The 26565-nt window shown below is 51.2% G+C and overlaps 1 protein-coding gene and 1 long non-coding RNA gene across 2 annotated transcripts; both read left to right on the forward strand.

Annotated features, from left to right (window-relative positions):
• The first annotated feature begins 1948 nt into the window (after positions 1-1948).
• LOC137467643 (hydrocephalus-inducing protein homolog) lies at positions 1949-14652 on the forward strand. The gene is made up of 9 exons (XM_068179102.1): positions 1949-2376; positions 4153-4287; positions 5702-5901; positions 6009-6127; positions 7444-7648; positions 10484-10676; positions 11749-11848; positions 13022-13140; positions 14372-14652. The coding sequence occupies exons 1-9, from the start codon at positions 2347-2349 to the stop codon at positions 14597-14599; spliced, it is 1329 nt and encodes a 442-aa protein (XP_068035203.1). The 5' UTR covers positions 1949-2346; the 3' UTR covers positions 14600-14652.
• A 6677-nt stretch (positions 14653-21329) lies between these two features.
• LOC137467648 (uncharacterized) lies at positions 21330-26553 on the forward strand. Its single transcript, XR_010995581.1, has 3 exons — positions 21330-21471; positions 22328-22456; positions 26423-26553. It is a non-coding gene; the product is annotated as an uncharacterized lncRNA (long non-coding RNA).
• The last annotated feature ends 12 nt before the right edge of the window (positions 26554-26565 follow it).

Here is a 26565-nt window from a genome sequence, read left to right on the forward strand (position 1 = left end):
TAAGTATTTCAGCAAGTAACTTCCAGGGCTTCCAGGACTGTCCTAGACTATGTGATCACAAGTTGTTCACCAGTGGCACTCGTTCAAGAAAAGCCTTTCTGAACAAGCACATCTCTGAGGCTCCAGCTGGTTTATTTTTGCCTTTCAGCTGCTTCCAGCTAAGTCCCTGCGGGAGAAGTTTCTCAGCATGAAGAAGAAGGCCAGCACTGGGGGGAGTATTCTGCCCAGAACTGACAGCCCATTTCTGGACATGAGTGAGCCTGATCAAAAGGTAGCCTTTTCCTGCTCTTTTCCTTTCTGTTTGATGTGAAGTTTGAAGAGGGTGTGTGCTTGTGACAGGCTTGCCTCCAGCAAAATACCTCCGTGTCCAGGTCCTGTTGTCAGTGCAAACTGCTGGGAGTGGTGGACAGGGAGTCCTGATCTGCACTAAGCCAGCACAAATAACCTTTGCTGAAGCTGCCATTGCTAAAACAATGGGGGGAAGGCTGGGGACACAAAGGCACAAAGTTGCCATTTGCCATTCTCCTGCTGAAGTGGCCACCTCTTGCTTTGGTGTGGTCGCCATCAAATGCTCGGGGTCACAGGATTCCCTCCAGAGTGGCAGCGTTGGCCTCTGAAGGCCGAGGACCTGCAGTAATTACTTCAGATTTAACAAAACGAATTGCACGAGTGCTTTGGGTTGGAACAATGTGTTGGACCCTGACGGGGTGTTAGATTTTGCAGGCTGCCAGATGTACAGGGGGCTCGCCCTGGGCAGAGGGGAATGGATGTGCTTTATGTGCATCAGTGCCTACGTAGAGGTGTGTTTAAAGCTGCTTTTCTGGCAGGACTGGCTCAGTACAAAGCACAGTCCAAGGGGGTAGGTGACCGAGGTGGGCTGTTGAGCAGGAAATTGGCAGCAAGAGACATGTGACACACTGGTTAAGGATTGCCCTGGAGAGGGGCGTTGGGAACACCTCAGAGAAGGGCACAGCTAAGGGACAGGGGGCTGCAGCCACTCCCATCAGCAGACTGTCTCCTGTGGAGTCACACAGGAGACCTGCTTGTGTGTCTGGAGTGACAGCAGTGTGTCTGGAGAAGGCAGACAAAGCAGGGAGAGTTTTCTCAAAGCAATGCCTCTGCTCCAGAAGCATTTGCTGTTGTGTCATTCCAGACATGCCTCTACAATGGTATCATGTAAGATAGCAATAATTACAAGAAAGCACCCATTTAAAGCACATGGAAAAAGGAGATACCAACTCTCCTTTCACCCATGTTGCTGAGAAAATAACTGAACATTACCCTCATTCAGCTTTCACCTCATTTGTCTTTTTCCTAACTTCTGTGTTACTTTATTTTTGTTTTACCTCTGTTTGAAACGCACTAACTTTTAAATACAATTAAAGGGGACAAAAATAATCGAAGCAAAAGAAAACTATCTATTAGTAAAGATTCAGCTGAGCTGGGCATGTCTGCTTCCCCCTGGAGACATGAACACACACACCCTCATAGAAAAGGCAATCTTTCTATCCCCTTTATACCTGGCCAGGGAGGTCCCTGTCCCCTTTCCCCTTGGATGGGTACTTGGGAACTTCCATTCTGTCCAACTGCCAGCTCTTCTGTCCCCTCCCCTCTCATCCTGCTTCCTTTTGGTCAGGTCTCCGTCCCTCCCACAGCAACACCCAGCAAACCAACCTGAACAAATCCAAACCACAAACAACACACAGAACCAACAAATTCCATTATTTCACTTAATAACCTTTTGGCTGCAGCAAAACATCACCTTATCTCTCACACCTCCTCTGGTACTGTTCTTTTCTTACTGATGTCTAAGTTCTAGATCAAAAAAGGTATTTGCAGTTGTGTGGGCCTTGGTTTCCCTGTCTCAGAGTAAAGGACATCCCAGAATCGTTTCCCACGGAGTCTGATGTAAATTTGTGGGTTTTTCTTACTCCATGAGTGCTCACTCAGTGCCCCAGAGCTCTGTGACCACATGGGCACAGGGCTGTGCTTAAGGTAAGTGCTGCCTGGCATTCTGGAGAAGGAAACCTGGAGAAATACATGCCAAAAGAGCAGCTTGGCTTGAGCCTGCTCTGTGTGGCCCAGCAGCTCTTGGTCAGCTCAGAGCAGAGGTGGGTGAGCCACTGCTTGCCCAGTGTGGGCTGGGCAGAGGTGCTCACCCAGGGCCTGTACTTCACTGGGGGTCAGTGTCAGGGATCCTTCATGAGCCTTCCTCCCAGCAGCTGAACCTCTCCCTGCTCTCTCTCGCCTCTCCAGGTGTCGTCAGTTCCCCTGAAGCAGAACTTGTTTCAGATTTCCCCACCAGAGGTGGTATTTCAGAACTTTGTCGCCCATGAGGTCTCTGAGATGGTGCTGTCTGTCACGAATAAGGACAAGGTAAGTGCTGGGGCGTGGAGCTTTAACACTGTGCTGGAAGAGGAGAGTGGTGTAATTCCCAGAGTGTGCAGCAAAGCAAGTTATCTGCTGCAGCACATCCACAAGAAAATGTCTCAGCACCTTTGTTCTGCAAGATGGTGGAAATCTTCCTGTGCTGGGAATTCTCCCCTGATCTTGGCCATGTGTTGATGGTATCTATCCCAAAGGAGCTGCCTTCTCTTGAAAGCTCTGGATTGATAGGAATGTTGAGGGCTGTACAGTTCTTACCTGCTCTCAAGCTTTGCCTTGAGTGTACACCACATCCTGTGTCTCCTTGGTTCATCTTGGCTCCTCTGCCTCTCTCAGCCTGTTTGGCTCCCTTTGTGCAGCTCACAGTCAAAGCTCAGGGGCTGAGTCTTCTCCACTTTGTGCTGGAATCACTTTTCATTAATGGCACTGGCACTGCAGGAAGTGTCTTCTGAAACAGCCCTGGAATCAGGCTGATGTAGCAGAAGCAGCAGGAGGCTTCAGGTGCCACTTCGGGCTCCTGCTAGGCTTCATCCAGCTCTGCTCAGGTTTTCCAAAAGCACCATGGTGCTCTGCTTTTCCTTTGGAGAACCTCAGCACATCCAAAGCCACGTGCTCCTGGAGGTTTTCACCTTCACTTGAAGAAATTGTGATTGTTTTGCAGTTTCCCAAGAGAGTGGAGAGGGACAAAGCTTAAAAATGTCAGCAGTTGTGTTCCGCTGTAAAGAGGAAAACTGAGACCATTTGAATTTCAGTCAGGGCAGCATTTTCTCAAATGAGCCTTGTGCCAAAAGCAGGCTGATGGCAAGAGACGGGAGGGAGTCAAAATCATCTGGTTTAGACTTTCTGAGAGCATTTTGGTGCTCAGGGGTTGATATCTATGTGCTAGAAAATGCACGTTTGCTGTGTCTGTGTTTCCCAGAGGGCAGAACCTGGCCTGCTGGCTGCAGGCAGGAATGCCCAGCAGCCCAGCTTGCCTGCACAGGCAGCAAGAACCCCTGGAGAGCCAAGATTGGCTTTTAATACTGGAACCACACTGTGAGTCAGTGCTGGTCGTGTTTCTCCAGGCAGAAAATGCCTTCGAAGTCCATAGTTGGTAGGCACAGCCTGTCTGTGTTTCTGTCACTTTTGGCAAGCTGATTGCTCTCATGGTTTCATGATTCTTCCTTGCTGCTTTACTGCTCATTTAAATTCCCTTTGCCATCTCCTTGTTTTAGGGGTTGTCTTGCTGTGTTCCTTTTGCTTTTCAGGTTTGCTTTTATTCCCAGTACGGCCACAGTGTTTGGTCTCCTCTCTTGCTGGTCTGCCTGCATGACTGTATCCCCAGAACTGCCCTACCCAAACCTCATCTGCTAGAAGGGAATTTCTTCCTTCCCCCAGGATAACGTGCTGTTTTGCTTTCAGGCAGCACATTCCCCCTCTGGAACACGACTACTGCATGGCTGTGTGCAGGCAGGAGCCAGCAGGTTTTTTGGCCTTGTTGAATATGCAGAGGACTTGGTTCAAGTGCTCTGTCTCCGTCCCGCTGGTGCTGACCTGCTCGGCCCTTCCTTCCCACCAGGCACTGCCCTACTGCCCCAGTGCTGGCCAAAATGCTGGACCCAGACAGAAGGGATTCGAGTTCACCCTCGGGAATTATGTGCCTGTACCTCCACAGCTGAAAGTGCTTTGGAAAAGGGGTCAAGGAGGGATGTCACCAGGGCACGGACAGGTCTCCTTTCATCCTGTTTCCACAAGCAGCAAAACCATGGTTTCATGTTTTTCCTGCAGTTTCGTCGGGTGGTGAAGGTCTCCATGGAGAGCTCGCCTTACTTCCAGCTCACGTGCTCCAACGACGCGTACCGTGTCGTGCTGCCGGGCGCGTCCGCCCCTGTGCGCATCCGCTTCACCCCCGACGAGAACAAGGTGAGACTGGAGGAGCCAAGCCACAGAATTCTCTCCGAAGCCACTGTTTTCCCTGCCCTCGGTGCACCCCCACATTCCATGCTGTGAGCCTGGCTCCAGGCCGTGGGCAGGCAGCCTGCAGCCACTCACAGCCTGGCACGCGCTGTCAGGCACTGCGCCCGGGCCTGACAGGCTCTGCTGCCCCTCCCTGCACATTCCTGAGCGTTCCCAAGGGAAGAGCACGGGGAACAGTGAAAATGACAGAGGGGTGTTGATAGATCTTCCGCCATCTCTAGGTACAGTGGAAGGGATTTCATTATTGTGGAAAACACTAGAGGAACAGAGAGGTCAGAGGGCTTTCCTCCTTCCTGGCTGGCAACAGCTTCCCTGCCTCACCCTGGGCTGGAGCAAAGACGGTGCTTTTTCACACCCTGTGTTCTCCAGCCTTGCAGCTGTGCTGTCCCAGAGCACAGCTGACCATGATACAGCTGCAGGGCCAGGGCAGAGGATGTGCTGTGCCCGTGAGCCCGGCCTGGCACAGGCACACGGGGCTCTAGGTGCCCTTAGCCAGCAGGAGGTTGGTGAGCTGCAGGGGCCTTGGTCACCTCCCTGAAAGAGCTCGTGTAGGGCAGGCACAACCTGCAGGCAGAGCTGTGACCCCAGAGCCTGTGGCAGTGACACTGCTGTGGCTCCGTCTTCACGCCTGTCACTGTGGTGGCTCTGTCACCTGGCACCCGTTCCCTGCCAAAGGTGCTTTTGTGGGGAGGTTTGAACACCAGTGCTGGGGCCCTGGCAAGTCTGATCTCAGTGCTGTGATCTGGAGGCTTGTTCATACAGAAGGGTTTAGGACATGGCATGGAAGGGAGGAAGCCTTGCAGGGAAGCAAAGAGAGGCTCTTTCCAACAGCATGCTGCCACCTCTTAGCACTGTTCTTCTCCTGACGTGGTTGGAGAGGCAAAGTTAGAGGGCAGTTCTGAGCCAACTGATGTTTCTACACCAGGCCAGAGGTGCAGGAGCTTTTTGGGTGCAGCTGTTTTCTCATCTTTTTGCTGCTTAGAGTCACTATAACACTTTGTCCTATTCTCCAACAGTGGGAATATAGAAACCTAAAGAGGAATGTCCTGTGTTCCCTAGCTCCATGTTCCCTAGAAGGGGCTTAGGAATTATTTAACATCATTACAATTTAGAGTAAAAATTAGGGTGTCCTAGGGCTGTTCTCTGGATGACCCAAGTGACAAAAGAACTTAATGCCACTGAGATAGGTTTTGCAAAGTGCACTGGTGCCTTTAAAATGTGACATATTAGTAGAACTCAGTGTTCATTTTAGGGTGGAATAGGTAAATTGATGCCCTTGAAGGGTTATAGGAAACGGTTTTTCTTCTGCCATGGGGATGGCACTAAATGTCCCGTGTTGAGCTAGTTTCTTTTCGTGCAGGATTATTCCCACGAGCTCGTCTGCATCACTCCAAGCGAAAGGATAGTTGTGCCAATTCGGGCCATTGGTGCCCGAGCTATCCTGGACTTCCCTGAGCAGCTGGACTTCTCGGGCTGTCCGGTCAAGTGCAGCACCCAGAAGACTCTGCTGGTTCGCAATGTCGGTAACCGGGCAGCTCGTTACCAGCTGAGCACCCAGAGGTGAGGATCTGTCCTTGTGCAAAACACCTTTGGGTGATAACAGGGCTGGGAAAGAGCAACAAAAGGAACCAGAGCATTGCAGCTGCTGCTCTCTCTCTGTGTTGCAGTCCTTTCTCCGTGGTTCCGGCCATGGGAACTCTGGGCGCTGGTGACAGCATGCAGGTGACAGTGGGATTTCACCCGCTGACGACCGGTGACCATTCCGGGTCCCTGTGCTGCAGCACAGGTGAGTGCTGGGCCCTGCACGGGGCACAGGACAGTTCTCCACCGGTGCTCCCTGTGTCCCGTCCCCCTCCATTCCCTCTAGAGGTCCCTCCCCTGTTCAGCTTTACCCCAAAGAAAACAGAGAACTCCCTGGTGTTTAGGGGGTTGATAAAGTGGATCCCCTCTAACAGGGCTAAGATGTTTGGACTCCTGTTTTTCTGGGAGTTGCTGAGTGGAGGAAGGAGGAACCCTGACTCTCCACGACCGTGTGGCTGTGCCTGGGTGAAATTTTATTAATTTTATTTTATTCCTGGGCAGTGCTGTATGTGAGGTGTGAGGTTTCCATCAGACTCTCTCCAATGCAAATGTGTTTCTTGCACACCTCTATCCCATATGCTGCTTCTCCACTGGCTTGTCACAGACCCTTTTGCTATGTTGCCCTTACACATATATTTAGTTTCTGTCTAATAACATTTCCAGGCCCTCGAGTTCCTGTTTGGTGACAAATCAAGACAAATTTTTCCCTGTCCCCATTTCCCAGACTGTTCATGCTATTGCAAACCTCTCACATCTATCTCCCATTTGATTTCTAGACTGAGGAATCCCATTCAGCCTTCATACAGAAGCTGCTCTGTACTTATTAATCTTTCCTTTGTCCCTTTTTTATTTAATTTGAAATGCTCCAGCTTGGTTTTTGAGATCAGAACAATATAAAATCTTTCAAGACTGATGTGGCCGTGGGTTTGGACAGGGAGATGATGATGATTTTCACGGTGTTCGTTTTGTAGTGGTTTGGCATATTGCAGAGCCAGGCTGGTTGTGTTTCCTCACCTGTGTCCCCTTCTGCTGTGGGCTGTCACTTCACTTGTTCCTCTGGGCCTCCTTTTGCTGCCCACATGCCCCCAGGCGTATTTTTTTGTCAGCAACAAGGGATCCAAGGGATCAGGAGAGACAGGAGTCTCGTGGGGTGCCCAGGGAGACCCTGGGCAAGCCAGGACTGAACAGAGCTCCTCAGCGTCACCTGAAGGACTTGGATGCAGAAATCCCCATGATCTGAGTGGGTCACCGGAGCACACTGACAAATCTCACTGCACATACTGTCACCTTGGGGCCAAATCTGCACAAACACTCTCAGAAATAAGGTGTTTAAGGAGGTGCCCAGGACATCCTCACGCCGTACACCCAGAGCTGTCAGGATGTGATAAATGTACTGATCCATGGAACTGCTCGTTCAGCTAAAAGCTGTGACACTTTCTTCTGTGACCCGTGGTTTGCTCTGTTCCTTGTGCTTCCATCAGCAACTGAGCTGAGCAAAGACTCCCCTTTGCTTTGTTCCAGGTGAAGAAAGCATCCACACAGAGCTCCATGGAGAAGCTGGAGCTGTCCGTGCTGGGTTGAGCACAAATTTTGTGGAGGTTGAGAAGACTTTCATCACCATGTCAAACCACACAACCGTGTTCATTGAAAACAGAAGTAACGTCACGGCCCACTTCCAGTGGAAGACTTTTCCTACTGAGGAAGAAGAGAATAAAGAGAAGAGGAGGTTAGTCTGACAGATGCATTTCACTGAGATACATGGCCCAAGGCTAAAACTGACGTGTGGCCTCGGGGGGGTGTTGGTGCTTTTGAATGGTTTGGGCCAAGTAAACCGTGCCTGGCACTAGGGTGTGTGTCCCTGCTGGCTTCAGGAGCTCAGCACTAGGCATTCCAGTTCCACTTAAACTCCAGCCAAGGATGGCATTTTGGGAAGGAAAGGTTGGTTGCAATGACTGGATTTCCTCAAGTTCTCATTGGGCTTTTGCCTCTCTAATCTTCTTCCTACATGAGCTGGCAACATCCTTAAACAGCTCGCCCGCTTTCCAAAGGTGATACACACTCTTTTTTTCCCTTAGTTCCTTCAGAAGCTCCTTGCCCATCCAGGCTGGTTGTCTTCCCTGCCAGCTCGCCTTTCAGCACACAGGGACAGTCTGTTCCTGTGCCTTCAAGACTTCTTTCTTGAAGTATGTCCATCCTTCCTGGACTCCTTTGTTTTTAAGGGCTGTTTCCCAGGGTTCTCCCCAAATCAGTCTCTTGAACAGGCCGAATCTGCCCTCCAGAAGTCCAGAGTAGAAGTTTCGTTGATGCCCCTCCGTGTTTCACTGAATATTGAGAACTCTTATTATTTCACGGTCACTGTACCCCAGACAGTGGTGAACAGATGAAGTTCATTTAGTTATTAGGGAATTTCCTGGTGATATCCCGTACCTGGACCCCAGGGAGGCAGCACACTGCCCTGTGGAATGGATCCAGTCAATGTACAGGGCCCTCAGCTCCCCTTAGAAGGGAGTCACCTACTACCACTGCCCTTCTTTTCTTCTTAACTCTTGAGGCTGTGATCTGTGTGACAGACCAAGTGCAGCTGGGAGACTCTCCAGACAGAATTTTTTCTTTAGTGTCATCTGCCTGCCCCGCTGGAGCCAGGCCTCATACCTATTCTGTCAGGGCACCTGGGTAGGTGATGGGGGTCAGGATGGAATTTTATTACCTCCCCAGCAGAGACCCACTTCCATTCCCCACTGTCTCCTAGGCCTCCTCCTTCTGCCTGATCCCAAGAAGGGCTGGGCTCCTCTGGCTCCTGCTGAGCTTCTCTCAGGGTTGGACGGGTGTAACTCCACCAGTTTATTTCTGTGTCGCTCTCCCTAATGCTCCTCAGCCTTTCCACTTCTTCCTTAAGCTCTGCCACCGGGCAGAGCAGATCATTCACCTGCCCACACCACACGCAGGTGTCTTTTGCACCTCCTCTGATATTAACACCAGGCTCAGACCCTCCCTGCAGCCAGGGGCCTGGAGAGCTGCGTCCTTCCTGGGAGCTTCTGTTTGAGTTAGTACACTCCTGCTGGCAGCAGCAGCAGCAATGGCTTGTCATCATTTGTAAACCATAGCTGGGGGAAATATAAAAGAAGAAAGAAAGAAAGGAAAAAAAAAAAAAAAAGGCAAGCACCTCGCAACCAGCAAAAAGACACAAGCCACTACACAAGGAGGGTGGGTGGCTGCACCCTTTCTGCTCAGCCTGCTTGTGCAAAAACTGAAAAAACGCCGGGCCAAAACTGCTGGGCCAAAACTGCCGTGGCAAGCCCCTGGTTGCTGCGGGCCAGGTCGCTTGCAGCCCCCAGAGCCATTTTAAATTGCCTGCAAAGGACCAGGAGATCGACCCTTGCCCACCTGAATGGCTGGTGAGAGGGTCCTTTAGTGCCCTGGGCTTCTTGGCTTTCCAGTGTTCTCTATCTCCTTACACAGTGTCTGACTTCCAGACAAACTCTGTGTGTTAACAAAAAACCCCATGACCCTCTCTGGCTACTTCCCTGGGCTGTTTATTTCTATTTTTTCCCGCTTGCCTGCCTCAGCCTGGACCCCAGGTGATCCACTGTCCCCTCAGAAGCAACTAGGTTTCCCCAAAGTAAACTTCAACCTGGTTTTGGTTTTGTGTGGTTTTTTGTTTTTTTTTTTTTTTTTTTTTTTTTGTTGTTGTTTTTTTTTTCCCCAATTACATCTGTTTTCATGCCAGTTTGTGTCCTAGACTGCCACCAGGACATTTTATTCTTCCTTACTTCCAGTCTTAGGCATGGTTGTAGCTCCAAGGCCCCTGTCCTGCTGTCAGAGCAGCTCTTGAGATCTCAGAGCAGAGAGGACTTTTTTATGAGAGGAGACAGTGCAGGACCCTTTCCCTCTCAGGACATTCTTGCTGCCATGCACTGGGATGGGGCCCAAAAAGCTCTGGATTGTGAAAAGGCCTCTCCAGGAGTTTGCTGTCTCCCTCCTGCACAACAAAGTCCCTTCCCCTCTCAGAGCCTCTGCTTTCATGCATAAAACCTTGAATGTCACTGAAGGGGTGCGGTGCCTGAATTCATCCATTTCCATTGGGATGCTCCTGTGAAAGGCAGAGTAGGGAACAGGGCAGGTCCAAAATGGAAGAAACAAAGAGCGATGCTGGTAACATGTAGCTGCAACCCAGCTTCGTCTCCCGTTCCCAGGGAAGTCCTGCTCCGAGATCTTTATCTGCCTCCCCCGAGCAGCTCAGTGGTAGGAAAAGCCACTTGAAGTGGCTGGTGGATTCTCCCTCAGTTTTGGCAGAACCTTTGAGCCAGGAGGTTCTCTTGAGGGCTGCTGGCTTTGGAAACCTCTCCTGAGCTTGCAGGTGTGGAGTAAAACTACCTGCTGTGCCAGTGAGCAGCAAGTTATCCTCTGATCCGTGTGGGACCCCACGGCTTGGGGTCAGCCTTTGCTGGGGAGCTGCTGCTGCTCCTCCCCCAAGTGCTTTGCCCTCCTGCACTCACACTTCCCTCTGCAAATATGTGGCTTATTCAATTATCTGCTGGCCTTGTCTCTCCTGTGGCTGCAGGCAGTGTCGTTTTCTGGAGCCGTGGACAGAGACGTGGCTGGAAAACTTAACGGAGGAGGAAAAAACAGAGAAGGAGAAGGGCTCTTGTGAAGATTGCACTGCCCTCCTGAGCGACACGGTCCAGGAGGAGATAGCAAAGGTGCAAGAAGACCCCATGCTGTTCTCCGATGACATTTTTTTCATTGAGCCAGTGGTAAGTGGTAGCTGCATTTTCCTCCTCCTCCTCCTCCTCCTCCTCCTCCCCCTCCCCTTCCACCCACCCGGATGCGGTCACTCGGCAGATGCTCAGCTGGCCCGATGTGCTGGGAGGAAGGATGTGGAGTTTTGGTGCAGCTGCAGAGCTCGCTGCTAAAAGCGTTTCTGCCCTGCAGGCTCAGGGCAGGGCTGGGAGCCTGACAAAGCCGAGCTCTGCTGCCAGGGCTCGAGCTCAAGGGCGCTCCGTGCGTGTCCTTGCAGTGCCCACAGGGAGCAGTTCTTGTAGGCAGGGGCTCCCCCGTGGTGCCTGGGGTTCAGCAGAGGGTGTTGGAGCTCTGCCAGTTCACATACTGACCTCAGGCTTGCCATGGTTGGCTGGGAAAAGGAAGCCAAATCCAGCCCAAGGTTGATCACAGAAATGCCAATCCCCTCCTGTAACCACGCCTTGCACTATTTCTGAGTGTCCCTTCCAGTGTCCTCTGAGAGCCTGGACACAAGGGTGGAAGGTTTAAATGGGCCTTTTGAGTTCTCCTGCACACACAGACAGAAAACCTTTTCCTTTTCTGCGTGTGCAAGCAAACCACCACATCCTCCCACCAACCAGAGCCCTGATTGTGAGTCCTGGCGTTGGGAGAGACAATAAATGCCTGGAGTCTTCACAGAGCAAAATCCCTTCTCATCTTGGAGTAAACCCCAGAATAATCCCCACCTCTGCTTCCTTTCAAAACAGGTTAAACGAATAGTTTTATTTCCAAGGAAGGGGATCATGGTCTCTTCCTGTGAAGAGCCACCAGTGCACAGTGGCAGTTACATCCCACTGTAGCTGACAGCAGCATGATGTGACCAAGGGCTTGTGTCAGAGCAGTAGCAATATTGTGGAGAGTGGGAGCTGATCAGCTGAGCATTGAGAGCTTCCAGCGGTGTGCTGAGCTGGGTTTGGAGTGTTTCCTTGGGCTCTTTGTGTTGTTCACTCATCACTGATGCTCTAAATAAAGGCTTGCAGGACTGTGGTTGAAAACAAGGAATGTGAAGTTTGAAGATAAATGTTTTGCTGTCCCTTTCTGTTTTAGGAGGGAGAAATTGGGCCGAATTGTTCGGCCGAAATCAAGGTGACCTTCAAACCCCTAGAGGCACTGGAGTACCAAAGTGTGGCTTACTGCAGCATCTCAGGTACAGCTCCTTTCCCCTGCCTCTCTCACCCTCAGTGCAGCCACGGTGCAAGCCTGAGCCCACTGGGCTCCCCTGTAACTGCTGGGAAGAGTCCCTGGTCAGCAGGGCAGTGCTGGCACATCCCCACTGGCCCTGCAGCTCCCAGGGAGTCTCCCGTGCAAGGCCAGGGCTCAGAACAGCCGTGTGTGGGTTACTGACCCCAGAACAACCCAGGCAGTGCAGGGAGAGGTTTTCATGCCATGGCTTTGCCAGCATTCCCTCAAAGGCCAAAGAGCTACAGAGCAGAACAGCTTTAGTGAACAAGCACTGAGCCCCTCTAGAGACCACTGACCTCCAGGATGGGTCCATTTGACATGGCTCCATCATCAGGTGGTAGGAGCTGAGTTAGAAATGTGCTCCCTGACCCTGGATCACTCCCACTGCCCAGACACCGCCAGACCAGAGTGGCTGAGCCCCGCTGAGCCCTGGGTGTTTGCGGAAGGAGCACCCTTGGCCAGCACCTGCTTCTGTCCCTGGGTGGGAGTTGTCACCTTGCAGCTCAGTCTGTGGAAATAGAACACAATGCTGAGTGCCAGAAGTTGAGGACTTTGGCAACAAAGTCGTGTGCTTCTGGGCCAGGTAGTTTGGCAATTGCCAAACTCTTCATGAGCTTTGTGCCTGCACTGAATGGAATTCAGAGCTCCTCTAAGTGCATGGGAAGGAAACCTCAGAATCATAGTAAGTTCAGGATGGAATGGACCTCAAAGGCCTCTGGGCAGGGACACCTCCCACTAGGTCAGGGAGCTCCAAGCCCATCCAGCCTGGCTGTGAACACTTTCAGGGCTGGAACCTCCACAACGCCCCTGGGGAACCTGCTCCAGTGTCTCACCACCCTCTCAAAAATTTCTTTCCATTTCTACCCGTTACTCCTTGGCCTGTCACTAGAGGACATCAGAGATGTTTGAAACTCGGCAGACTGGTGGCTAGGATTGGAAACCAGCCCAAGGAATGGGTTAGAAATTGCAAGTCAGCCGCAAGGGCTATCTCCTGAGGGAACAGAAGGGTCCATATCTTCTCCTGCAGCATCAGGAGCCGGTTGCATCCAGCTCAGAGTCAGGGACTAGCATTGAGGCAGCCTGGAAAATGCAGTGTAACGGAGGGAATTATTGTACTGAAATGGACATCTCTCCCCAGGCTGTGAGAGCAGGCTGCCCCTGCGCCTCACAGGGGAGGGCCAAGGACCCTTGGTTGAACTCAGCTGTCGTACACTGAACTTTGGGAACGTTTCTGTCAACACCCCCCACGTTTATGAGGTGAGCAGCAGGGCTTGGGATGGATCCTGGTGGCTCCTGGTGGGGCTGTGGAATTCCTGCCAACCTGGGCAGTTGTGAGCAGGGAATATTTGATGTTCTGCTCAGATCTGGGGCCGTCTGAAAGGTGTGTCTGTTGTTCATGAAGCCCCAGTCCCTTCTCTGGGGATCAGCTGGGAGGCTTCCTGCAGAACAACCCTTGGCATGTGAAACCAACACTAGGTCAAAAAGCTGCATGTTCAGAGGCTTTTGTGGCAGTGGCAGACACAAGGCACCTTTGTACTGGGCTGCTCAGAAGCAGCTGGAACAACCTGGCTGTGTTTGAGCTTCAGTCCACTGCAAACAGCTTCCAGTCAAGTGTCTCCTGCTTATTCCTGGAAGCCACAGGAAAGCCATCCAGCTTCCTGGCTCAGTGCTGGCCCTTGCAAAGGGCTTGGGAGTTCTTTCCCTTGCTGGCCAGTCCCTCACCACACTTCACCTTGGTGCATCTCTGACTCCAGAAAGAGAAAAGTGCTCCTGGGAATAAAGCAAAGGATTTTTCTACCTATTTGCCTCCCCCACAATAGTGTCAAGTTTGCAAAAAAAAACCAAAACAAAACAAAACAAAAAAAAAACAAAAAAAAAAAAAAAAAAAAAAAAAAAAAAAAAAACAAAACAAACAAAAAAAAACCAACAAAGAGAGAGCAACTGAAAGAGGTGGAAAATGAGGCACTGCATCGTGCCAGACACTTTCAAAAGCATGGCTGTGGAAGGGAAAGACACACTGAGTTTTCCTACCATAAGATGGTGCTGTCTATACATTTAGATGCTGATCCCTCATTATCAATGTATTGTTTTCATGACGTGGGAAAAGGTGAATGAGTAGATGGTACTGCTGGAGCTGTGCTGGCTGGGGCAGCAGCAGCTCTGAGGTGATTCACCACGCAGCTGCAATCACCCCACGTTGCTCTCAGGGCCAGGTCTGAATGAGCTTGGTGATGCTGACCAGAGGTGGAGTGCTCTGTGTCCATGGGAAAACCCCAGGGTTATGGACTCCACTTCTGTGGAGTTACCACGGCTTTGCATGAAAACCCAAAGGCAGAACTTGTCCTGTTGTGGTTTTTTTGTTGCTTCTGCCATTCAGCAGCACAAAGCATCCTCTGCCTTTTCTGGGTGTGAATTGCATCATTAGACAACAACTCACCAGAAGGGAAGATTCCACATGTATTTCCATTTTGCTCTCTTGCTGCTGCAGGTGAAGCTGATTAACCAAGGAGCTATTGATGCTCCCTTCACCTATATCCCTTCAACTGCAAACGTGGGCTTCTGCTTCAAGTTTGCGCCCGAGGAAGGCATCATTGCACCTGGTGGGACCCAGACGATTCAGGTCTCCTTCAGTGCCAGCGTGCTGGGGAAGTTTGAGGAAGAATTCCAGTTCAGTGTGGCTGGATCTCCTATGTCTGCGATCCTGACTATCAAGTAAGGACTCTGGGAGCTTGGTGGGCACATCTGTGGCTGTCTCTGGGACATCCCCCACCTACCTCATTTTGGGGTTGAGCAGAGCAGGTTGTGCAGGTGTTTCCTGAGGTCTTAATCTCTGCTTTGATCCTGGAATTGCCTTAGCGTGAGGATGCCTCCTGCCCTGTGTGGGTAACCTGGGGCTGGAACGACTCCTCCCTGCAGGGATCTCCCTCTGCCTTGGGCCATGGCAGGCAGTGGGATGGATCAGCTTTGGGCAGTAGCTGCTCTGGGATGTCCCCCCTGAACACCCAGCAAGGTCCCCAGGGCTTTGGAGGTGGGCCAGCCTGGGTGATTCTGCACCAGCAGCAGTGTTTGTAAAAAATCTTGTTAATAATCCATCCCAGATGGGCAGCAGCAGCCCCACCTCACCTCTCACGGCCATGCTGTGGGGCACAAGCCGTGCTCCCAGCTCCTGTGCACAGAGTGCTCCGCTACCTCCTTTCCACAGCTGGGAAAGGGCTGATGTGGGAGACAGGGAGCTGTGCAGCAGGAGCTGTCCCAAGGACTTGGGCGTCATCCCGTGGGCTGGTGCCATGGCAAGAGATAATCCTGGCCCAGCAGAAGGGAGAAGGGCTGATGACAGGGGAGGCAGAGCTCAGTCCTCAGGACCACAGCACATGAGGGCTTGTCCCTGCTAGCCTGAGCCACGTGCTGCTAGGATAACGTAGGGTAAGCAGGAGAGCTGATGCTGGCTGCTCTGGAGCTTTGGAGCTAGGCTGCTGCTGCTGAGAGGCACTGAATCGAGGCAGCAAAGAAATCAAAGCAATCTGCAGTGGATTTCACCAATGAGATGAAGGACAGGGATTAAGAAAAAGAAAGTTATTACTTAGCAAGAGAAAAGTGGTGAGTAGGTCTGCCCACAGTAGAGAAACAAGTATGCTGGCTTTGGTTTTGGAGGAAAAGTGCTGCTTTTTTACTTTGGAAATCAAGAGTGAACCTTTCACCATCAAATAATTGATTCTCCTCTGTCCCTCCCCCAGATTGGTCATGGGGTTTTATTACATAAGCAGCTTTCTCCTTGAGCAAGGGCCTGTGCCTCTGTTGAGAGGTGCAGAGCAGAGCCAGTGGCAGTCCTGTGAATACAACAGAAGGCACAGTTCTTGATTTTTAACCAAAAGACACAGTGGGCATTGATTGGCATCAGCCATGAAATAAACTCGTGAGTGTTGTGCAGCTTCAAGTGCTGATTTCAGTGGATGTTGGTGACTTCTGGAGCCTGTCTGCTGAGCTCAAGGACAGGTGAGGTGGTGTGCTAGATTCAGGACACCCTTGTTTGGCTGTTTAAGCTATTGCTCTTGGCTGTGCCAGCTGGTGCACTGGTGACAAGCTGGTCCTTTCCTCTAGGATTCATCTGTCCGCTGTGTAGAACTGTTGCTGCTCTTTTCAGAGGGTGTTTGGGGCTCCCCTGGCTTCATGTCTCAAAACTCTGTCTGTAATGATTGTGTGGGTCAAAAGCTCCGGAGAAAGCTCCTCCATGGGAGCACCAGTTCCAGCTAGGAAGTAGCAAAGCAGGAAAGGCTGGTTACAGAGGTTTGTGGGGACACCTTTATGTCCATCACCTTACAGATGGGGAAACTGAGGCACGGAACCATGTCTGGGTGTGTGTTCAGGGTCCTTCATGGGACCACCAGCAACCCGGGGGCTTTTCCTGCCTGCCCTGTGCCCAAAGCCCCATCAGTGGCTGCTGGCCGCTTGGCTTTAGCTGCCTCCTGTCCACACGGGCACTGTGCTGAGCACATGGCGGTGTGCTGGTTTGAAACCTGCCCTGACACCAGGTTTTACACCCCCAAGCCACGACAGCCAAGACTTTGCTTTAATTCCCTTTAACCAAGCCATTTCCTCTTTGCTTTAATTCCCTTTAACCAAGCCATTTCCTCCTCTGTGCTCGCCATGGCAGGGGGTGTGTCACCAGACGGAGTTCACACTTCAACAAGCTCTTCAAGACTTCAAGACTTCAACACACTTCAACAAGCTCTTCAACACACTTCAAGAAGCTCTACTTCAAGGACACCTCCTCTGGTGAGTGCTCCCTGGGCTTGGACACAGCGTGGGGCATCTGTGCGTTCCAAAATGGAGCACTGGAACGTAAAAGCATCCCTCACTCATGGTCTGCCACAGCAGCCTCTTCAGGGTGTGAACTCCAGGGCTGCTGGTGCCTCAGGTAGCCTTTTGCCATTGTGGGATCAAATAGAACCAAGGAATAGAAAGTCAGTGTTTTCTGGTGTCCCTGTCCTGGTTTAAAAGACAGATGTCTGCCAAGGAAGGCGGGAAACTTCCTGGAATGGAAAGATGACCTCTTCTCTCCAAATTATTACACCTTTGAAATCACAGGGCTTCCAGGAAAAAATATGGGAAAAGGAATAACAGTTCTTTACTAGAATATATTGGCACAAACAACAGCACGATAACAGAAGTTTCCAACCCGCCAAGTACTGGTTTTCCCCTTTGGTGTAGTTATGATCACAGGCAGGAGGAGCTGTGGGCTCTGGCAGGGCAGGGAAGGCAGGAAGGAGACAAGGCAGGAAGGCAAGGCAAGGGGAAAGGGGAAAGTGGAAAGGGAAAGGGAAAGGAAGACAGGTTGGATCCTGGTGCTGAGCCGCAGCCAGGGCAGTCCCGGGGCCAAGCACACAACCTCCTGCAGCAGCACGCGGCCGACCTTCAATCCCCGAGCAGAAGGAAAGGAAGGTCTCCTCCCTGCCGAACCTCAAGTCTGACTTCACAACCGCCCACGGTATCACAGCACAGCTCCCAAAAAACCCTGAATGGAAAACCCCATCCCCACAGCCAAAACCCCCCAAAACCCCTATCCCCCTTCCCAGACCAAGGGGAAAATTCACTCAAACCCTAACCCCATAACAACGAAGTTAATGAACTTTTTAAGAAAACGAATTACCTTTTGTGAGCTGATTCTTCCCCACCCTGCATCACCGCTGAGGCACTTGTTACGTTGCCTTTTGAATAAATTAAACAAGAAAAGCAACAGTAATCACAGTGGCCAGCATGGATGTGAACTCATGTTGACTCACTGTTTATGTATCTTGAAAACGGTGGGAGTGTTGGCAGCCTTTACAGGGAATTTTGCAGCTTGAATTCTCAGAGTAAATGCTCAGTCTGGGTGCACACTCATCACTGAGAGATAACTGGTGCTGGTTTGGGGCAGGTGAGGGAGCTCCTCCCCATCAGAGAGAGACAAGCTTGCAGTGTTCAGCAGGGCTAAGAGTGGGCATTTTCAAGGCTACAGTCTGGAATTGGTGTCGAAGGGAGCTAAGTGATGATTAACTCCTCGTGCAGCTTCTTGGTGAGCTGTAGTTCAGATAATAAAGAGCTAAAGTCCAATCACACTTTCATCCTACCAGGATACTCACACCAGGAGTCATGCCATAATTGGTGCCTAAATGGACATTTGTGTCCTTTTCCTAGGCTCTCTCCACACCAAGACCTGTTGCCTCACTGACACCTCCTCGGTGTCCCACATCGCCCTTCGGGGAGAAGCCCACTTCCCGAATCTCCAAATCCAGCCCAGCACCCTGGCGTTTGCGGGTGGCACTGAAGAAGTGTGCTCTCTGGAGATGACCAGCTGCAGCTCTCTTCCCGTCAAGTACCGCTGGTCATTGCGTCCGGTGGACAAGCTGGGGTATGTGCACCTTTGCCCTCTCCCTGAAGCTCTTCTTCCTGGTGCCCTGTTTGTACTTGGCAAAGAACAAAGCTGTTTGCCTAGGAGCTGACAAGTCTGTCAGCTTCTGGCTTTTCCTTGCTCAAATAACACTGACCAGCCATGGTCAGGCTGGATGCTCAGGGAAGAGGTTTTCCACCAATTTGGTGCTGCCTAGCCCCCACAGTGGTTCCCCTGGGAAGGAAAGCTGGGGTGAAAGCTGCTTTCTCAGACCTCTGTGGCCTGAGGCAATGTCCACCTTGATGAAGGCTCCTAGTCCCAGCTCCCACAGTGCTGCTGGAGGCCCTTCTGGCCCCTCTGCTTTGGGATGGGTCCTCTCTGCAGGAGCTGCTCTCTGCTCCTTGCCTTCCTCCCTTGCATTGTGCTGGAGGATGCCCAGAAAGTCCCAACACCAGAGAAAGAGCTACCTGGTGCCTGAGCTGATGCTGAACATCTTGTTACCTTCCCTTTCCTTCTTTTCTGAGACAACTCCTTTACTGGCAGAACGATTTTTTTCCTAGGAGTCAGCTTTCATTCTTCACTCCCTTTTTTTGTGACACTTGTTACTCATTTTGACTTTTCCCCTGCAACATGTCCCTTATGGGTTCTGAACTGCTTGACAGCAGGACTTGTTCATCACATCATCTCCTATCCCTGCCTCCCAAAGAGTTTCTGCTTTAGAGTGAAAAATGTCGTTGTCTGGGCACCATAGTCCTGGGAAGTTGCTTCAAACCATTCATTAAAACTAAAGACAGTGGAAGAGATGATTAGGGATCTCTTGGGGGTTATGGTGAGACTGCCCCTCATCCAGAAATGAAACCCAGCCTTAGGTAACAAGCCACAAAGCTAAAGGCAGTGAATCTTTGGGGAGCAGGTCATTACAGGCCCTGAATGCCTGTCTGGGAATGGAGCACCCAGGTCGTGTTTGGCTGTGTGGGGAGCACTTGCAGCTCAGCAGGGTGACAGGCAGGCACGGCTCGACTGTGTCCCTCACGTGCCATTAGAAACACAAGCAGAGTTGCCCCGAGCACCTGCTTCAATTTAAAATGGGGAATGTGACCTGAGTCACCTGGGAGTGTTGGAAAATGTCAACCAAGCCCCCCAACACTGTCAGGGAAACATTCCTGATAAATACCTGGTGGAGCTGCAGAGTTTCTGGCGTTGGGCCCTGGGGTTTGCTGGGCTGGCTCGTCACTGGCCGGGTCTGCCCCTCGGTGCCTCAAATCTCACCTTTCTGCTTTCCTTCTCTGTCTTTCCCTCTCCCACTGTGCTTTTTGCATCCCCACAAGGTGTTAATCCCTGTCCTCTCTAGTTGCTCAATGCAAGCAGTTGCAGCTGCTGCACCACTGTTCCCTCAGTGTCATCCCTGGGCTGCCTTTAGAACAGACCTGCTCCAGCCTGGAGTGGGAAGGGCTGGATCAAACCATTTCTCAGTTCAACGGGCCAGCACCCACCCAGGGGCTGCATCCTGACCAGGAGCTGCTCGTGCAGGTGTCCCTTCCTCCCTCCCACTGCAGGTCCCTGTTCACAGTTCTGTTGTTTTCCAGATATGAGCTTTACCCACCTAAATTCAAACCCCAGCCACCAAAGGAGCAGAGAACCTCTTTGGATTGCTCGGCATATAAAAGGAGATTCAAGATTAGAAAGGAGGAGGCAGGCAGAGCCATGAAAGAAGTGCAGGATTTTGCCCAGTCTTTAGGAGCAGAGGTAGATTTTCTTGTAAACCTACTGCTTGTGTTGCCTCCCCAGCTTCCCACCAACAAGTCACCCTCGTGCTGACCTCCCCTTTTGCTGCCCTGCTGTCCTGTGCCCTGACAGTGCCTGTGGCTGGGTATGGGGTGTGTGGGAGGGAGAAACAGGATAATTTTCCTTGGAGAAGCCTGCTCAGATCCTACAGACCTGTGTTGAGTGTGGGATTTTTTTTGGCCTGGTTTTCGTCACAATGTAAGATGAGGCTTTTATCTGCATCATGATGGTAAGACCTCCAGCTTCCTTCCCAGAGCAAGCAGTGCTGAGTCCTGATCTCCATGTACCCTCTTCCCAGCCAAGCCAGACTACCTGTTTCCAGGTCTCTGCTTTCACCCGAGAGCTGGTATTGCACTGGTGGCCCTGAAGCTGTCTTACAAACCGAGGCTTTGCCACCTGGCTGTCTCTTGCTCCTGGCGTAGAAAATGGCTTGCTTTTCAGGTGCTGCCACAAGCTCCTGAAGCCCCTCACCTCCCACTAGGGTTGGCAGGAATCGCGTCCTCCGTGGATGTACCGCACGCTCCCCTCGAAGCGGAGAAGAGGGAATCTGTCTCACTTGCCCATTGTCAGTGTGGCAAGCAGGGCTGTAGCTCCCACTCCCACTGGTGGCCCTCAGCACTGCCCACAGAGGGGCCTCACGTCCCTCCAGGCCCATCACCAAGTGCTGCTGAAGCCACTGGTTGTTGGAGAGGCCGTGCAGGACATGTAGGGCTGCCCAAGGATGCTGTGCAGCACCTGTGGAGGGCTTTGCTCCCCCTGGACCTCATCAGGTGGTCCATAGGAAATTTGCGCAGGAGCTTTTGCTGAGGCACCTGGAGAAAGCAGGCTATAAATCAGAGAGAGAGGGGAAAAGCCTCAGGAGCCAGATGAGCTGGGCTGGAGTCCTTTGCTCAGCTCCAAGAGCTCTCACTCTGAGTCTCCTCCTTTTCTAAAAGCAGTAAGAAATGCTTTTTAAAGGCAAGCTGTGCATCAGAGAGAATTTCTACTGCCAGGAGACATCCCGGTTCACTTTAATGTAGTGTATTAGTTATTGCATTGATCCGTGAGTATGGGAGAAGATTTTCCCCATGGTCCCTCCACTGGTCAGTGGCACGGAAGCAGGATGAGATCAGGGTGATTCCGGCTGTGTTTGGGGAATAGGCCCCTCTGGCTACAGCTGCACTTTGCTCCAAGATGCTCTTCTGCATCCATGTCCGTGCTCAACACCTCAGTCTCTGCTGTCCTCCATCCAGGCTTTCAGCATCCTGCCGCTGTCAGGTGTGCTGCAGCCAGGACAGAGCCAGAAGGTCTCCTTCAGCTTCTCCGGCCACCGCGACGTCCTCGGCAGTGTGAAGGCGCTGTGCCACGTGGAGGGAGGCCCCACCTACGAGGTGGGGCTGATCGCCTCACGCGTCAGCTACTCCCTGAGCCTCCAGGAGATCAACTGTGGCTCTCAGGTACCACACACGGCCCCTGGCACAGCTCCTTGCCCTAGAACCACGGCCAGCGGGTTCCTGCCCACCTCGGCCCAGGGCTCCCTCCCCTTCCCAGCCCCTTTGTTGGCTCTGGGGCTTGGAAGTTCAACCTTTGAGGGACACACCCGGCATCCAAGCTGGTTTAGAATGGCCATCTCCAAAAATGTTGGGAATGCCTCATTTCAGGGTACCTAACAGTGCCTCCTGGGCCAGGCAGGGTCCCAGTGGGGGTGCTCTGAGGGGTGTGTCCCTGAGACATCCCTCTGCTGATCCACGCTTCAAGCCTGACCCCCAAGGAGATGCTCTTGTCCAAAGCTCTTGCTTGATCCACAAATAATCCAGGGAAGAAGTTGGGCTTGCAGTCACTACAGCTGGAGAGACTGTCCCAGAATAATCCCCTCTTCACTCTTTTCCAGTTGAAAGCCCACAGATATTTCCAGCTGCTGGCCCTGTCTGTGTAGCCCTGTGTGACTCCCTTGTTGCATGGGTGTTGCTTGCCAATACTTGCATGCAGGTGCCTTTTCTCCTGGAATGCCTCGGTGCTGTCTCTGTTTCTCCTGGCTGTTGGTGACCCCTCAGAGTGCAGAGGGCCTGTGTCCCCTGGTTCATTCATTGCTGGCCCTCACATGGTTGTTACCACACCTCTGTGTACTGCCAGAGCTCCCTGGTCCTGTGCAGGTGCCCTGTGCCTGGGGGTTCCCCAGGTTCCCAAGTGCCCCCATCTCCTCCCTGGTCCCTGCTCCCACGATGTGTCTGCTTCCAACCCCAGGAGAGAGGAAGGAGGTTCCCAGCAGCAGGCCTGGGTCTGTAACTTCCCGCTCCTGTGCCTTCTCTCCAGATGTTTAACGAAATTGGTCACAGCACGGTCACCCTGGAGAACACTGGCAGGATTGAATTCAAGTGGGTGCTAAACCCTAGCCCTGCAAGCCAGCATCTGCCTGGCGTGTTTCTGGTCAAGCCCACCACTGTAAGTAGCACAAGTGACCGACCCCAGCCCTGTGCCAGGTGGCCCAGGAGAGTGTTAAAGGGAGAAAAGAGGGGCGGGGAAAGGGGGAAAGAAGTCAGAGGGGAAAACACAAACCCAGCCATGAGAGAGAGAGGGCTGTAAGCAATTTCTGCTGGGGGCAGAGAAGGTCAAACAAGGGCTCTCCTGATAGACTCCCCCACGGCCGTGGCTGGTGGGTGGCTCTGCTGTCAGAGGCAGACACCGGCGGGAGGCACGAGTGTGTTGGTCACTGTCCTGTCCTGCTGTCAGGGGAGTAGAGGAGAATTCTTTTTGGCAGATTTCTCGGATGAAAATAAGGCACAAATGCAGCAAGTACTATATCTGAAAATTGTGTATTGATAAAGAGAGGGTATGGTCCTGACCAGAAAGGATAGAAGAGAGAGCAGAGAGAGACAATGAGAAACGGAGAGAGTAACAGAGGACAGGGACAGAGCGTTACCGCTGGAACCCTGGGAGGCTCTGTCGGCGTCCTGCTGGGCAGATGGAGCAAGTGTGCTGCCAGCCGCGCTGTGAAAAACACGTTCACTCTCCTGTGAACGTGTAAAAAGGTTAATAAAGGACAATGGGAGACAAGGACCTTAGAGCAAAGGTTATTACAGCCGGGTGCATCTTGGCACTCAGCCAAGAGCACCCTGTTACCTTCGGGGATCCCCCTTAAGCACCTTTTCCCTTACATCAGCCTGTTGCATATTCATAGACTCTAATGCATAGGAAACTTTTTCCCTAAACTAGTTTACATGTTCTAAGAGTTGCTTAGCATGGCTCCTCCTTGGATCTGCCCTTTTTGGAGCATGTGGATTCCTTGGCTGTGGTTTCAGTCCTTTTTTGTCATCGTCTTCAGTTTTGGCCCTGGCCCACGCTGTCTGCAAGACGGTGAGTGCTGATAGTTGGCAGATCTGTAGCAGGTGCCTTCATATGTTCATCGTATGCTATCCCATCCAAGCAGGCATTTTAACCCAAGCACACTTAAATCAGCTATTTCACCAAGCTTAATTAACAACAGATATAAAAATGATATCTTTACAACAAAGTTGCTTGAACATGACACATATAAAATCCATTTTCATGTTTTTCTTGGAGTCAGCGGAGCGCCAGCTTGCCGTGGCGAGCGGGGAAGCGGCGACAGCAGGGTAGACAGACAGGGAAGAAGTGGCTCTGCAGGGAGCCAGGCCCTCCAGGTGCTCCCAGCCCAACAAAAAATAACCAAAAATGGCAGGGGAAAACTGTCAGTGGTAGCTGCTTTTATGTGCTAAGATTCCTCCTGTTACAGATACAAATTATAATATTGGCTTTTCGCAAATATTAATATCGAGCGCGACCCCCCCGTGCGGGGAGTAACGCGCTCTGACTCTGTGTTGTAGAAGGCTGAATAATTGCTCTATTCTATCATCTTATACTATATTGTACTAGAACTATATCATAGTAAAAAGATACTAAAGAAAACCCCGTGGCTGTCTCCAGACAGTCACAACACAGCTTTGGCCCAACTGGCCAATCAATCCAAACAACCATCACCGGTGTCTAATTAACAAATCTCTCCTCGGTAAACAATTTCCATAACACATTCCACACATGCCAAACAACAGGGGCAGCAAATAGAGAGAATTGTTTTCTTCTTTCTCTGAGCTTTCTCACTGCGTCTCACAACTTCCAGGAAAAATCCTGGGAGAGAGAATCATGTCTCTCTCTGTTCAGAGAATGTGAATACCACATATTTAAATGGATTTTATATGTGTGGTGTTAAAGTCACTCTCTTATAAAGATGTAGTTTGTATTTCTGCTGCTACTTAAGCTTAGACATAGTAGTGAAATAGCTATGCTTGTGTTAAAATGCCTGCTTGGATGGGATAACATCCACTGAACACAGGATGAGGACACCTGTACAGATCTGCCAACGATCAGCACTCATCGTCAGAAGACAGTGAGGACCAAGGCCCGAACTGGAAGGGATAAAGAGAAGGAGCCAAACCCCAGCCAAGGAACACGCATGCCCTAAAAATGCAGACCCAAGGAGGGGCCATGTAAAATAGTTCCTGGAAAATGTAAGCTAGTTTATGGATACGCATAAGGGTTATGAATATGCAGCAGGCTGATGTAAGGGCAAAGGTATTTAAGGGGGATCCCCAAAGAGAACAGGCACCCGCCTGTAATAACCTTTGCTCTGGGGTCTTTATCTCTTATTGTCCTTTATTAAACTTTTTCAATCTTCACAGTAGAGTGAACGTGTTTTTCACACTCCCATAACTCAGCCATTTTAGGAAGACTTGGTCAGATGGGCAAAGTTCTCCTGGGCTCGGGGTCTGCCCGCCTCCAAGGGGGAGGTCGCTTGCAGCCCCCCAGACACGGAGCCTGCCTGCATTGTCTGCCAGCAGCCTCCTTTACACGTGGGATGTGTTAGGGCTCCCAGCACGTGGACAGCCTCTACAGTAATTTTTCACGCCATGTCAGAAAATGGATTTATAGCAGATGCTGAGGCATAACTAAAAATCTAATTGGTTCCTCACAGTCACTCTGGGGACCCCGACGGCTGAGGTCTCAGTCTGTGCTGGCACTGGAGCGTTTCTGAGGGTCACCTTAGCCAGGCTGTGTGATCACACAGGACATTGTCCTTGGCCCTGCCTCCCCACTGCCAGCTGAGCACCACTTACGTGTCCCTTGCTAGGCTTGCTGCTCCCTGCCTCCTCCAGCTTTGCTGCTGTGCAGCGGCTTTGTGGGGCAGTGAGGGGGCCAGGGAGCAGCGGGGCTGGAAGAGCAAGGAGAAAGATTAGCAGCATCCCACCACTGCCCAAGCTTCTCCGTCCTGCCTGGATGTCTTTGAGCCGAAGCAGCACTCCTGCCTTTGTCCCTCCTTGCAGTGGGAAGAGGAAGCCAATTGGCTTTGCCATTTCTGCATGCCTGTCTCCTACACGGAACGAGAGGAGCTGCTGGCCCTGCTGAGAGCAGGGACTTCTCTTCCCCAGCAGCAGCAGAAGAGCCTTTTTTTGATGAGGCAGGCTCTTGCTGGCAGAGGGCAAAGCCCATTAGCAGCAGAGCTGTGCTGGCATCAGGCTGTGCTGGGGCTGCAGCCTTGTGAGCCCTGGGGAGGACACACGGCACCCCGGGGTCGGAGGCTTGACCTTTTGGGCACAAGGAAGGTGGAAGGTGTGAGAAACAACAGCCACTCCCCAGTTAAAATTTAAAGAAAATTTAATAAGGGACAACAGGGGACAAAGTCAGTAAAGCAGAAGTAACAGCGCTGGGTTAGCTTAGCTAACAGCTTTAACAGCGTTAACAGCTTAGCTGCAGCCAGAGGCACACCAGTCCACACAGCAGCACCCCTTATATCCCCTGGGTATTGCATCAGCCTAATACATATTTACAAATGGTTATATATATTCAAAAATTTTAACATAGTTCCTCCTCTGTCCCACCTTTATGGAGCATGTGCAGTTGTCTTAGTGGTGGTCATTTGTTACTTTTCAACATATTCAACAGGTTTCCATTCCTTCACTATTAAATGTTAAATTTAATATTATATATATGTTATAAACTAATATGATATAATTTGTATCTATGTGTGTTATATACTTTTAATATATGTTATAAAATATTATATATATTACATATATGTTATAATTTAACATTATATAAATGTTAAATGTTAATATTACAACAACTCTTCACCAACATTGGTATCACAACACAACATTCGCATTAAAAGAACTCTAAACTTTAGCAAAACTTCTTTTACAAAAGTCAGCATTATAAACCACGTAGTATTTACTCTAAGAGTTGTGAAAGCCAGCACTGTAATGCATTTATCACACAGGTGATGTGGTCTGATGGTTTCTTCTAGATGAGACTCTGTGTCCTCAGCCTGTCTGTCCCCTGAGCCATCTCCCATCAAACACTCTGATGCACTCCCTCCCTCTTCTCCTGTCCCTGCAGGGCTCCATTGCACCTGGCGAGAAGCAAGTGCTGAAATTCTCTTACATGCCGGGATTACCAGGAGCTTTCAGCAGGATTTATCAGCTTAAAGTGGGTGACCTGGACCCAAAAAACATCCTCCTGAAAGGAGAAGCGTCCTTTCC

Source organism: Anomalospiza imberbis, unplaced genomic scaffold (assembly GCF_031753505.1).
Source record: "Anomalospiza imberbis isolate Cuckoo-Finch-1a 21T00152 unplaced genomic scaffold, ASM3175350v1 scaffold_72, whole genome shotgun sequence".
In the NCBI taxonomy this organism is placed as follows: domain Eukaryota; kingdom Metazoa; phylum Chordata; class Aves; order Passeriformes; family Viduidae; genus Anomalospiza; species Anomalospiza imberbis.

Excerpts from the sequence above, each read along its gene's own strand:
- LOC137467643 (XM_068179102.1), top strand. The coding sequence starts at position 2,347 with ATGGTGCTGTCTGTCACGAATAAGGACAAG. Across the intron at positions 6,128-7,443 it reads GTCCCTGTGCTGCAGCACAG|GTGAAGAAAGCATCCACACA; the intron begins GTGAGTGCTGGG and ends GCTTTGTTCCAG. Across the intron at positions 13,141-14,371 it reads ACACCCCCCACGTTTATGAG|GTGAAGCTGATTAACCAAGG; the intron begins GTGAGCAGCAGG and ends TTGCTGCTGCAG.